Source organism: Peromyscus leucopus, chromosome 14 (assembly GCF_004664715.2).
Source record: "Peromyscus leucopus breed LL Stock chromosome 14, UCI_PerLeu_2.1, whole genome shotgun sequence".
In the NCBI taxonomy this organism is placed as follows: domain Eukaryota; kingdom Metazoa; phylum Chordata; class Mammalia; order Rodentia; family Cricetidae; genus Peromyscus; species Peromyscus leucopus.
Genome location: NC_051075.1, coordinates 22,270,358 through 22,283,945, shown reverse-complemented (window position 1 = coordinate 22,283,945; position 13,588 = coordinate 22,270,358). Strand labels below are relative to the sequence as shown.

Here is a 13,588-nt window from a genome sequence, read left to right as displayed (position 1 = left end):
TGATAATGCTAACATCATTAATGCAAACAACTGAATTTTCTCATGAATGTAGACGTTCTCACCTAATTGTAGATTTAAAATTCCAGTACACGCAACCATGGGAGCGTTTAAAAGCCACAGAGTAATATTTACTTAACCAATCTATTAAAATTTTCAGCATATTTTTTATACACATGGACCCCAGGAGTTACATTCTAAGCCAAATGCAATACAGAACTTTCAAAAAATCAATCAAAATAACTAAATGTTGCAATGTAGGAAAAAAAAAATGGCCGTGTAAACAAAGAGTTGGGACTAGGCACTACAGCCTGTGTGCTTGGTGTCCCTTAAATTTAGCAGCATTCTGTCCAAGAAGGGATCACGTCAGTTTCAGAAAAGCAAAAGTATAGTAAGGTTTACACTGGGGTCACTATTAATACCAGAGCACTGGAGGGTGTTTATTAGAGAAAACATTCTGTGTGATCTATCCGGAGAGATAGTCCCACACATGAAGCTCCACGATGTCATACATGACCACTTCACAGACATGCCTCCCTATCCCCCCTCACCATTGCTTCATAGGACACACACACATACACACACACACACACACACACACACACACACACACACACACACACGTATCTCTGGCCATAGAAAAACCTCACAACGGAGCAGGGGCCCTGGGCAGCAGATCCTGGTTTAAGTAAATGAAACTGCAGCATGCCCGTGGGTCTTGGTCTAAGATCTTGGGAATGAAAGGGGTCGCTGAAATTTCAGCACTCCCATAAAACCTCTTTGCTATGAAGACAGTTGTTATGAAGAAGGATGGCAAGGGAAGATCAAAACTCCTATCACTAAATCTATCAAGCTGTCCTCATGTGTGGGTTATATTTAAAGGGCAATGTAATCCTGATTTATTGCCAAGGAAGATGTTAATTATGCATAACTTCTAGTCAAAAAAAAAAAAGTCATACTACATATAGTGTGGGAACAATCACCCCTGCCCACACTCAAAGAATGGACTTAGAGACTTGTAGGTCAGTGGGGTTAAACTTTCCACAGTGGTCTTGCAAGATCAGGCGCCTGGTGAGCAGGCATAAGCAAGGCTACCACAGCAGATGTTCTAGCCCTTAGTGTGGAGGCCCTTCCTCTGGCTCCCCACGGGCTGACCAGGAGCAGGTGTGTGAGCTTTCTGAACACCATCTAGCCTTCATTATTTCCTTACGAGATTCTCCTTTTGCTCACTCCCCACTTATGTCTACAGTTCTCAACAAAGACTCACCTACCCGTTCACCCTTCGCCAACTATCCTGTCTGCGTGGGGACCCTCCAGATGCGTGGACTTGGTCACAGTGGCAAGCCATTCGGCAAGTTTGGCTGCCGGTCATTTTCCACTCTGAACTCGATTTCTAGTTTGAATGGGGTAGTGAGGAGGCTTCTACAAGCAAGTACTGGCTGTTAGGCCAAGGGCTCATGGCTGCCTGCTTATCTGTAACTTGTAAGCCTAAGCCCACCTAAGGCATTTTTGTCTTGGAAAAGGACCATCATGTATTTTTATTCCCAAACATATGTCCATTACACGTTATAGCATGTATTCACATGCACACTATACTGTACTCATAAAATGTCACAGATTGGGGGAAATAACACGTACATTTTTATTTTTAAAACAGCATTAAATGATGTTGAATTCCAGTTAACTCATCATATAAAATCAGATCTAGTGAACGGCCATTGGACATCTGCAGTGTCTTTCGATCCCTCAGTTCATAAATCAGAAAGTGGGAATCAGAAGAGATCCGTAATATGGGAGGGTCCTGTGTAACACGGGTCACTGTAGCTCCTGACTCTGGAGTCCCCCCATCTAATATCCTCTTCGGTGGATCTATGATATGCCCATGCATTACAGTTCTCGCTGACAGCCTGTTGCCTTGGAAATATTTCATTATTTCAGTTTTTCCATTTGTAGGACCCTTGGCCTTGTAATATGAAGGCCATCCTATTTCATATTTTCGATTATCATTTAAGCAATCTCGTGGAGCTATTTATATATATATAAGCAAGTGTGAGACAACACATATCATCATTCATCACTGTTTAAGCTAGCGCGGCAGGAATGCCTTAAGAAAAGTGCCCACCACCACCTCTACCTTTTAATGCCTTGCAAACCAGCATGGGCACAGCACATGCTTGACACTTCTCTCTAATTTTCTTGGTTATAGGTCCATAGAGCGGAACAACTCTGTGGCAGTGCTCTATAATTTGCAGCCTATTAGAGTTTAAAGAAAAAAAAAATCAAACAAGTGCATTATACACACGGTTTTCAACTTACTCTTTCAAGCTCTCGAGCCACACTCTCTCGGTATGCATGATTCAGAGACCTTTAAGGAGTGCTAAACTGTCACTAAAGACATTATCAAGGACAAGCTTCTCTGTACCCAATTGTACAGAAAGAAACTGCACACGATGACATGGGGACACTTGATGAATTTGTCGGACAATACAAATGGTATCTTTCCCTTAATTTGGATGGTGGGCATATCTGAAAAGCAGGTTAAGTGCCCATAAACAGCTGTGTGGGATCAGTAAGTTGGGAACCACTCTTTAAATAACTGGAACAAAAAATTTAAAACAGGTCCATCAACATATCTGTGTTCAGCTGTTACGGCAGAGATATACCAGGTACCAGCCGATTCCAGGCACAAAGTCCAAACCACAGTGGGATGACTGACTTAGGTGAAAGAAGGTTCTATGAGAAACAACTTCTTTTTAAACAAGCCATCTGACTTCTCATTTCTCATTACAAAATGAAAACAACTCGTACGCGCCTGCGACTTTTACACTTGAAAGTGTTAAGAGCATTTAAAGTCCTGGTAACAGAGTGAATCCTTGGGGTATAAAGCAACTGTCTGGATAATGGGCCAAGTTCGTGGTTATTACTGTTTCCAACAGTTGATAACTCCCTCCTTCCTCTCGCCTATAACGTAGCCCCTGTCTCCTACCCACTTATTACTCCTCCTTCTCCCTATAGGTGACAGTTTCTTAGATCCAACCTTTAAAATGACAGCATCCAAGCTGAACAAGATGCTATTAAAGGACATTAAATTAAATACAGTATATCCTCCTACAACTTCAATCAGAATTTCAGACCAAGTGTTATTTAGTTCAGCTCTCAAGTGGAGCAGAATAACAAATCGCACACTTTGATTTACCTTCCTCGAATGCCAAATGGAGGCAGGTGATAAAGAACGCACTCATGCACAGGCTATGAAGTTTCCCCTAGAAATTAATTCTATCTTCAAGATTCCTATCTCAGAGAAATTCCCAAAATGGCACACAAATAGGCCTCTGCTAGAGAGATTACTGGGGCCATCCAAGTAAATGCATTTACTACCAGCAGAAAAGGGAAGGAAGAAGTTAGGAGGAAAGGAAGGGAGAGAGGAAGGAGGGGGGAGAGGAGGAGAAAGGGAGGGGAAAGCATGGTGAGGCAAGGGGAAGGGGGTCAATTGTAAATTGATTTCAAAGTATTTATCACCTTGTTAAATAAAAGTCACCATTCAAAGCTTAGTACAATGCTCTGGAAATAGATTTATCTACAAGAGTAAAATATTCAAGATATGAATTCTCCATGAGACACAAATATTAAGAACTAGATGTTCATTTTCATCTATCTTCAGACGTCTGGTTTTCTAGTTTGAAAGTAACCGTTAATGTGTGTAGTATTTAACATCTTTTAAAACTAGATGACATACGACCCGTTCTCTAGTACATGCTTTCCACGGAATTATCTAAGACTTTAGAATGAGTCGACTAGGCATCTACTTTTAGAAGCTGTTCCCTTAATCCTGACCATTGTGCTTGCTGTCTTTTATATATATGGTGATAATGCATTCCCAAAACAAACAAAAAAGAACTACTAAGACCATAGGTTTTTAAATGCACAGTTGTCTGCCTGTCTCCCTGTCTTTGCTTTATACACTGAAGCTCTGCTGTATCAAAAATAAAACCATCCATGTGATAACTAACTCATGCATCCAAGTGAAGCACTTCTCTCAGCTTTTCAAGTTCTCCTAAGCCTGTGAGGAAAGGAACTGCTTGCTGGGTGTGTGTGTGGGGGGGGGGGGGGGGTGGAACTCAACAGTATTTGTTTTCTTCTCGAATCAATGGGTAGCAGCATTTCATACTTCCTACTGAGCCTTTCCTCTTGGAGACAGAAAGAGATATTCACTTTGCTCAAACCAATATGCTATACGCAATTAATGTCATTAACGCTGTCAATTAATAGCAAATAGGCTTCTAAACAAAGTAGGCTGGGTGGACAGCGGGAGGGAAGCACATTGGAGCTGGGGGGCGGGGTCCAGCCACTCTGAAAGCCTAACAATGCTGTTCACGTAGGATGGTTAGGGATGTTTTGAACACAAACTCCCTCTCCCTTTGGCTCTAGTAGTTTAACTAACTTCAGACAGACATGCTCCACTGAGCCCCTTGCCTGGATAAGCAATTCTCACCAGGAACTTTTTCAAACACCGATTCCCCAAACAGTAACTAACCGGGTAGAGACGCTCAGACCACTGACACGTTTTGGGATCTTGCTGTTTGCTTGCTCATTTACACTTTAAGGGGTTTCTTCTTTCTTTTTCTTACTCTCTTGTATATTTATTTATTTTTTTTATTTTTCCTGGAGAGGGGGTGGAATGAAGGGGAGGGCAAGAGCGGAGGGCAGAGTCGGGGACCCACAAGTTGCCCGGCCCCGGGCAGCGGCGGCGGGAGGCGGGCGCGCCTGGCTGAGCCCGCCCGGCCTAGCAGCTCGCGGAGACGGCCCTCGAGCCCTGCGCTCCGCTCCCGCCCCGGCCTCCTCCCCCTCCCCTCCCCCTCCCCAGCTCATTCCCTTCCTCGAGAGCAGCTGCCGCGGGACCTGCGGCGGCCGGGGGATCCCCGGCCCCCACCCTCCCTCCCGCCGCTCCCGGGCACACACAGCGCCTTCTCTTTGGGGTTTGTTTGTCTTTTTTTTTTTTTCCCAATCTTTTTTCCCCCCTCTCTTTCTTTTGCTTTTTTTTTCCTCCTTTTTTTTTTTTTTTTTTTCCAATCAACGAGTCACTCCATTCGCCGAGCTCAGGAGGTGCGACTGCTCGCCGCCCGCCGCCGCCGCCAGAGCCCGCTCGCTGCCGCAGCCGCCCGCCGCGGCGGACAATGCGCGGGGAACCCGGCGGCGCAGCCCCCCGCCCCCGGGACCGCGGGGCCGGCGGGCCCCGAGGCGGGCTGCGGAGGGAGCGAGCCCGCCACCCCGGCCGGCGGCGGGCGCAGGGCGCGGGCGGCAGGTTCAATAAACAGAAAAGTGTTACCGTTCTCGCCTGGAAGGATCCTGCTGAAAGCTGGGCTTGGTGGCGCCATCTTCCTGCAATTTTTTTTTTTTTCCTCTCTTACTTTTTGCCTCGCTCCCCCCCTCTCCCGGGGCGGGGGCGTGGGGAGGGCGGGAGGGGGGGGTGTGCGTGTGCGTGGGCTGGCGGGAGAGAGTGCGGGCGTGCGCGGCGCTCGGGGGGCCCGGCGGGCGGCGGCCGTGGCCGTGGCCGTGGCCGTGGTGGCGGCGGCCGCGCTGCTGAGCCTGGGAGGCTACGGGAAAGTAGTGGGGCCCGAGCGTCGCCGGCGGCCGGACGTCCCCTCGCGCCCGGAGTGCTCCCCGCCGCAGGTCGCCGCCTCCTCGGCTGCCCGAGCCTGGTCCTCCCCTTGCTCGCCCGCCGCCGCCGCCGCCGCTGCCGCCGCCGTCCATGCGCTGCTGCACAGCGCCCGCGGCCCGGGCCGCCCCGGCTCCCGAGACATGCCCGGCGCGGAGACAGGCGGCCGGCGCGGGCGGCGGCGGAGGAGGGGCGGGCGGGCGGCGGGGGAGGCGGCCGCGCGGTCCCGCGGGCAACCCGGCCAGGGCCTCCGGGTGCTCGGGGCCGGCGCGCGGCCGCAAGCGCCCTCGCCGCAGCCACCGGGGTCGGGCCGCGGGCAGGTGGGGAGCACACCCTCCTGGCAGGCGGGCGCGGGGGGTGGGGGGAGATCGGGGCCGGGGGGGGGGCCTTGCGGAGCCTAAGAGTGGAGGGACCCGGAGGGGGAGGACACGCAGGGGGTTCCCAGCTTGACCACTGGGAAAGTATTTCTGGGCATTTTCCAGCTGCTTTGCTCCAGAGCTCTCTCTCTCCGCCTGCAAGCAGATACACACCCCCTTCCCCTTCCCCTCCCCCTCTTTCTCCTCTCTCTCTCTCTCTCTCTCTCTCTCTCTCTCTCTCTCTCTCTCTCTCCCCTCCCTCCCTTCCCCTCCCTCACTCTGTGTCTCTCAGTGTCTCTCTGTCTCTGTTCTCTCCATGTCTCTTCCCCCCCTCTTTCCCTCTCTCGCCCCTTCCCTTCCTCCCTCCCTCTGCGCGTCCCTCTCTCTCTCCCTCCCTCTTTCTCATTTGGGGACTGGGAAGCTTGGCTGCTGGCGCAACAACGCCACTCAGTTGCAGTTTCAAACACTTCCCTTCTCTCGAGTATTTCAGCCCTGCAGTATAGAGAGAGTGGGAATTAGAATGCCTAGAGAGTGGGCTGGACCGTCTTCAGGGGGGCAGTGGAAATAAAAGCGTGAGTGATGGGTCTTGAGCTGGCCAAGGCCAGCAGGCCCAACAGCCCTGTGCCTCTGAGCAAGGATGGAGGACCTGCACCTTGTGACTCTGGCGCCCTCAGCCAGGAGCCCGAGCTGGAACATCTGCATTTTTCCACATATGTTGACCCCAGGGCTCACAGGCCAATCCCCATGCCTTGAGATGCAGTTGCACACAAATGCCATTGCAGAGTCAGGTCCTGGTACCTGGGACTGGATTGCTGGCCTCTGAAATCTAGTCCAGTCACCTCCCCATTAAACTGCCCAGCGAGGCCTAGAGAAATAGAGACTCAGTGCAGAGCCAGCTGGAATCCTGGAGAGACCCTGGGGAGAGCATTTGTCCACTGTGCCTCCACGGAACCAGGAGGACAGCTCTTTTTGCAGTCTAGGGCCAGTTCTGCATTAGGCATTCAAGAACGACACCCAAGACAGCTAGCTCCCTGTCGGACAAATGAAAGGGTCTGATGGGAAACATGATTTTAAGTGAAGCCTTGCCTTCTGCTTTAAAGTTGGGGGTGGGGGGTGGTCAATAGGTGCCCCCTTCAGTGCGACCCTTCCAGTAAAGCAGGGAAGGGATTCAGAACCTCCACTGAATACACAAGTGTATGGTGGTAGAGGTGCGGCCTCTTCGTGATGTGGAATACTCTTTGGAGGAGTCGTTAGTACACTCTACAGGTAGGAGAAATAGAGAATGGTCGGGAAATGAATTGCATCAGTGATGAGTGTTACCTACAAGACAAACGGGGGCTAGCTAAGGAGAGGGAGAGTTAGCCAGCTGGAAGTTCTGGCTCCTGGAGAGACAGTCTAGGGCAATCCTGCCCAGGGGTGCCAAATAAGAGAAGCTTATGTTCTTTCAACAGGCAGACCACTGCTTGAAAACCCACCGCGGCCACCCCCACCCCCACCCCCACCCATCAGACTCCCAAAAGTACTTTAAGATTTTTAATGACATATCACAATTCACTTTAGCAACGGGAAAAAAAATTAAAAAAGTCCAGGTCTCCAGGTGGAAATGAAGGCAACCCCTCAGAGCCCTGAAGCCTGTGAACTATGAATGGAGCCTCCTGGTTTAAACCTTACCTCCGACACCTGCCAATAATCTTCTTGCCCAACTCTTCTGCCCCCACATTGACTAAAATTAAAGACAGTAACAGGTGTCACGAGAGCTGAGGAACAAAACCAAAGGAAACTTGACTGTCACTGCTACTGCCTTGCCTCTGTCAGGATAAGAGAAGAGTTAAATGGAGGGCAGGAAGCATGCACTCCAAAGAGAAAGTTCAGAACTCTTCTTTAAAGCTTGTCTTTAGAAGAGCAATAGGATCGAGGTCTAACAAGTGGTCTGAGTCCCCACAGGAAGTGTGGAAGGGAAGTCACGAGGCAGGCACTGGGGGGGGGGACTGCCCCTGGGTGTTCCTGACTTGAAGGAAGATGAACCCCAAGATCATCCCTTTCTAAAGGGCAATGCCAATGCCGAGAGAGAGAGAGAGAGAGAGAGAGAGAGAGAGAGAGAGAGAGAGAGAGAACCTAAAAGCCACCATGACAGCCCCTTATGCCCAATTTACATCTTCTAGGTCAGCTCCAGTTCCTGGAGGTTCCTGGAATTGTCCAAAGGCCATGTGACATTTCTGACCCTTGAATCTCTTCTTCACAAACCACACTATTGTCACTCTTGCCTACACTTCCTAGTTAAAGTGACTGCCAGATTCTATTGTCATTTAAATGTTTTATAAACGACAAAAAATAAATAAATAAATAAATAAAACATACCTGAACCATGAAAAGGAAAAATTGGATTCTTTACTGGTGTTCTACATCTGGAAGATGCCCAGATCTATTTTTATTAAAGGTTCTTGTAATCACTGGAGTAAAACAAGTCTAAAATAATTTAAGCAAAAAAAAAAGTCTTTGACAAAGACTAGCCCCCTTTGAGTTATTTTCAATGACTTCTTTTTTAAACTTTTGACGATAAGCAGAGCATGTAATGAAGTCTTCTACAGAATATTTGCAATTACATGAACTTAGAATATACTGTGTTAGGCAAAATCTGGTCACTGGGCCATTGGTTAGAAGGCACAAAATATAGCAATGACAGATTACTGTAACCTTTACAGTTTAAATACTGTTGTTTCAAACCAAAGGTTCTCAAATCAATGAAGTTTCAAATATGAGGTAAAAGGGGAATTTGAATTATGCATTGTGTATATTTAAGTTAAATGCCATTGGCAAATCTCTCAGATGTTTAATCTGTACAATCTGGGAAACACAAATATTTAATTTCACACTCTCATGTGCTCTTTTTTTTCCTTCCATCTACCATAAAATTGAGCCCCATGAATGGAGAGTTTACCTTTTTGATTATATTGTTGGTTTTTCTCATAGCGTTTTTGTAGATCATATTTTCAGTAAAATCTTGGAACATCGAAAGTTATCCTTAAGGAAAAACTTCAGGATTAGAAAGCTGTTGGTGGCAAATTAATTTCTCTTTCTTTCCTAACTGAATCAAAGGGTGATCAGTGTTTCAATGACAATTATTTTTGAATCTAGAGAATGTCTTTAGAAAAAAATGCAAGCAAATTCTAGCTTAAAACTTCCTTCTCATTACCAAGCCTAACTTTTGTAAAATTTGCTTCTTAACTTGTATCTCAGAATCTCATCTATTTGCATTATAATGCGTTTAAGATGAATGCTTAACAGCGCCTAAGAGATTCGAATTTCACGTTGTATTTCCCTGTAGTAACAGGTGACATGATCACACTTTTAGGTTGAAATTGCAAGTCTATCGCTGCCCATGAAAATCGTTTCTATCCTATTTGGAAACAAATGATCAATCAGCCTCCGATGATCAATTGCTCCCCTGGCTGTCCATCAGCGCGGATTCGCACTGGCAGAGACAGTGAGAACATTTTGCTGGAAGGGGAGAGGAAGCCCAAACTTTGCAAAAGCATCCAGTGCGGCGTCTCAGACTTCCCTGGAACTCTCCGGCTACTCGGGGCTGAGGCTCTACGTTCACGGCCTGGCAGAGGGCAAAGGATGACTTCACTTCGCCAGTGCACTCGAGTGCTTTTCAGTTCGGATTGTGTAATTCCCCCCTTCCCATCTTCTATAGCACAGGGGCAGGCAAAGTGAGCCCTAACGGTATGCATGTGTGTTCTCAGGCACAAAACAAGAGCAAAGTGAGTCCCACCCCAGGGCCCGGGGCGGGGGTACTATCCCAGCTCGGGCGGGACTACTCACCGCTGCTGGTAGGAGGTGATGCCCTGGACGTTCTGCGGGGTGCCGTTGGCCGCGGTGCCGGCCCTCCCCATGCCCGCACCGGCCGGTACCCCAGCGGCTGCCCCGCCGGCCGCCGCGGCCGTCACCTGCACGCTGAAATCCGGAAAGATTCGGATCATCGCCGCGGCTTGGAGCCCCAGGCGCGGCTCCTCTGGGCTCAGGCTGGCGGGGGCTCGGGCTCGGGTTCGGGCGGCGGCGGCAGCAGCGGCGTGAGCGGCGGCGGCGGCAGCAGCGGAGCCAGGCACCAGCCTGCAATCCCATTAGTGAGCCGCGGCCACTGTGCGCGGCGGAGAGGCGCTTTGATGTGCGCGCAGCGGGCTGAGGTGGAGGGGGGGCGAGGAGGAGGTGCGGGGGGGTGTGCGAGGGACTTGCAAACAGCAAAACGTGTCAGGGTGGGGCCTTTTCTCCCTTTTGGGGGGCACTGTTGCTCCCCCTTCTTTCCAGGATGTTGCTCTCACTGGCTGCTCCAGCAGCGCCGCGCGAGCCCAGCTGAGGGAAGAAGGGGAGGGGGTGGAGGAGGAAGGATGCACCGGGAGGCTTGGCGAGGACTTGGCCGGTGCAAGGGAATAACGGGCAGTGGAGGGTGCATTTCTTTCCCTTCCTCTTCTGCGCACACACACACACACACACACACACACACACACACACACACACCCCGCACTTCCGACCCAAAGTGCAAGTCGATGGTGCGCTCTCTCTCCTCCTTTCTCTGGAGAAATAACCACCATCTAGGCAGGCTCCAGCCTTCCGCGGCTGCCAGAAACCGGGATCCCAGCCCGCGGGTGGAGGAATGGGGCGCAGAGCCTCCCGTTTCAGCCCGGACCCCTCTTTGACCCTATTCTCCACACTAAGCAGTGCGAGTGTGGCCAAGCGCAAGTTGGACTCCGGGAGAACTTGATACTTATCTAGGAGAGGTGGTTAGCAAAGGCGGAGGGGGGGGGGGCGCTTTTGTACAATGGAGAGTTTGGATCGCTTAAAAGAAAGGGCTCTTCCCGCTCCTGGTGAGCGGAAGAGTTGGTCCTGGGAAACTTGTGAGGTGGGCTCCTCCTCGGTCGGTCCAGCTAGATCCGAGTTTGCACTAGTGATCCACCTCTTGCCGCCCCCTTTGACCGAGGAAACGAATAAATTAGTAGCCACAATTGAAACGAACTCCGCGAATTCCAGCCACCAAGGAAACAAAAAGAGAAAACACGTGCATTTATTTCCTCGCGCCTACCAGTTCCTTCACATTGTTAGACCCGCCTTTCATTAGGGGGTGAGGAGGGATCCTGGTGCTTTGAGTGCGTCTTTTTAGTGAGACTTGCTGGGGTTTCACTGAGCTGGTGTGTGGGGGGGACATGGGAGTTGATGGTTTCTCCCACCCCTGCCCAGGACCCGGGTTGCCCACTTTCTTTCCCGTCTTCTCGCTGGTTAGCGGGAGCCGAGAGTTGTGAGATGCAGGCGGGCGCAACCCTTGAGAGACGCTGGGCTCTGGCTCTGCTAGTGTCCCACACTCAAACCCCTTGCCCAGCTTCGCTGCTGCTGCGGCGGCGGCTGTGGCTGCTGCTGCTGCTGCTGTTGCCGCTGCTGCTGGTGGTGGCGGTGGTGGTCATGATGGTGGTGGTGGTGGTGATGATGGTGGTGATGGTGGTACTTGTTCCCCCTTCTGGTCATCTCCTTCCCATCCCGCACACAGCTGGGCACTGCAGCTGAGGGGCTGGCAGTCTCAGCACCCGCCACACAAACCCAAGTAACTGTGACGGCCGGCCGCGCAGCCCTGACCCAGGGCCAATCGCGCTTCTCCCGGCCAAGCACCTGCTTAACCCTTTGAGCCTGGGACGCAGCGGGCTGCCGCGGGACCCAGCCAGACAGGACCCATTGGCCTGAAGTTGCCAAGGCAGAGTGTGATAGAGGCTCCCCAGCAGGACATCCCCGCGGTCTAGGAGCCAAATGCCCGCCCTGCAGCAGACCCATGCTGTCCCTCCCACCCTGATGGTTCTGGAAACCAGAGGAGCTGGACAAAGGCGAGTCTTCGTCCAGGCCCCATGCCGCTCCTGCCCGGGCAACCTCAGGACGTCTCCAACCCAAGTGGCTTTCGGGGAGGAGCCTCCGCGCCCAGCAGTCTCAGGGAGACGGAGGGGGGAGCCTTGGCTCTCGCTGGCCGAGCCCACGGCGCAGCTGCGTTTCCATTTTCCTCTCAAAGAAAATGCTTTGGACGGCAGATAATACCAGGAGATAGGAAACCGCTTCGTCCCCCACATGTTGCACGTAAAAAGAATCGTAATGAGCATCCGTGGCTTGTGCAAGGGAGCCCATGAGTTAGTTGAAGACCAAAGCAAGGTCCTGACTTCCCGCTTCCGGGTCATTTTCCCGCAGAAGGACTAGCAACCAAACGCAAGACCCAACCGCTGAGACCGGGGCTGAAGGCGCAGTGGAGTTGTGGGGGGACCTTGGAAAGCTGACTCTTAAGGACCCCCACAGTGGCCCCTCTGCCCACACTCAACCCAAGGCTCAGGCCTTCTTTCCTTGTCGTCTTCTGGGCGAGATCTGAAAGGATCTCAGATACTAGTCCTTGGCTCTGTGCAGGCTTTCTGCTGAGAGCAAGCCTTCATGCCCATTTTGGAGAGGCCGGGAATGCTTTTAGGGCATGGGTGCCTGGGTTAAGGCCAGCAGGGCTGTAACTAAAGGAAAGTCAGCGAATGACTGAGGAGTGAGGTGAAAACTGAGTTCCTCAGCTGGCAGCAGCTTTCTCTAAAACAGCACCCGTCTGCACAGTTGGCCCATGGCGGTACTGGTGCTGCCACCGCTACTTGTAGCTAAGCAAACGAGGTTAAGGAGCCTTCCAGCGAGTGGTTCAGACCTTGGGGGGGTTGGGAGGCGCGCGCCAGTAGGGTCATGCAATGTTTCTAGCTGTATCCACCCGTCTCTGAAGCAGTCCCCATGTACCAAGAAAAACAGGGGGGGTAGGGGGAGAAAAACCCTCTTTGGCCAATAAATAAATAAACAAATAAATACCAGACTTGTTTTTAAAATTAGCTTTTCTTTTCATGTCTTTCTGCATAGTCAACAATGATACACACACACTCACACATATATACATACACACACACACACACACACACACACACATATATATATATATATATATACACACATATATAGAGAGAGACAAAGAATATCACTTCTTTAATTGTTTCAATACCAAGCCTATGACAAGATGAGGTTAGTGGCCTCTTGCTAGATACTAGCTATCTTATGCAAGAGTCTGGTCTGCGAATGTGTAACCCCATTTTCCTTCCCTTTTGGAGAGCATGTTTTTCTAGAAGCCCATGGAGGCCCAACTATCCCAAAAGAAAGGGTGTGTGACATCTGTTGCCTGATGCTTAAAACTTCCCACTCTGAGGCCTCTTCAATTAAATGTTATATTGTTAAAGTAGTTAAGGGAGCACATTCAACTTCAAATTGCCAAGTTTTCAATTGCTCCTATTTAGTTAATATGACTCCTGCTCTCCAGAAACTGTTCGCTACAACGGAAAGGCACAAAAATACTCAAAGGCAATTTGTGCAGACTCTTACCTGGGGATGCATGTTAGGTCTGTCCCTGTATCTTCTCTTTACATATATTATTTTGGAAGGTGGGTTTACATGTACAAGAAACAAAGCCCTTATTAGATCTGCTTATCTCCATGTTCACTAAGAACCTTGAGAAAAATATAAGTTTATTCCCTCATTAGTG

The 13,588-nt window shown here is 50.3% G+C and overlaps 1 protein-coding gene across 8 annotated transcripts in view; it reads right to left on the bottom strand.

Annotated features, from left to right (window-relative positions):
• Npas3 (neuronal PAS domain protein 3) overlaps nucleotides 1–10,787 on the bottom strand; it is an 850,947-nt gene extending 840,160 nt beyond the window's left edge. For 5 of the 8 annotated variants that reach the window (XM_028869762.2, XM_037210972.1, XM_028869765.2 and 2 more), the window contains exon 1: nucleotides 9,835–10,787. In XM_028869762.2, the coding sequence (XP_028725595.1) occupies nucleotides 9,835–9,992 (158 nt within the window). In that variant the 5' untranslated portion in view covers nucleotides 9,993–10,787. The remainder of the gene's footprint in view (nucleotides 1–9,834) is intronic. The other 3 variants (XM_028869764.2, XM_037210973.1, XM_028869767.2) reach the window with 1 other exon arrangement.
• Between the last annotated feature and the right edge of the window lie 2,801 nt (nucleotides 10,788–13,588).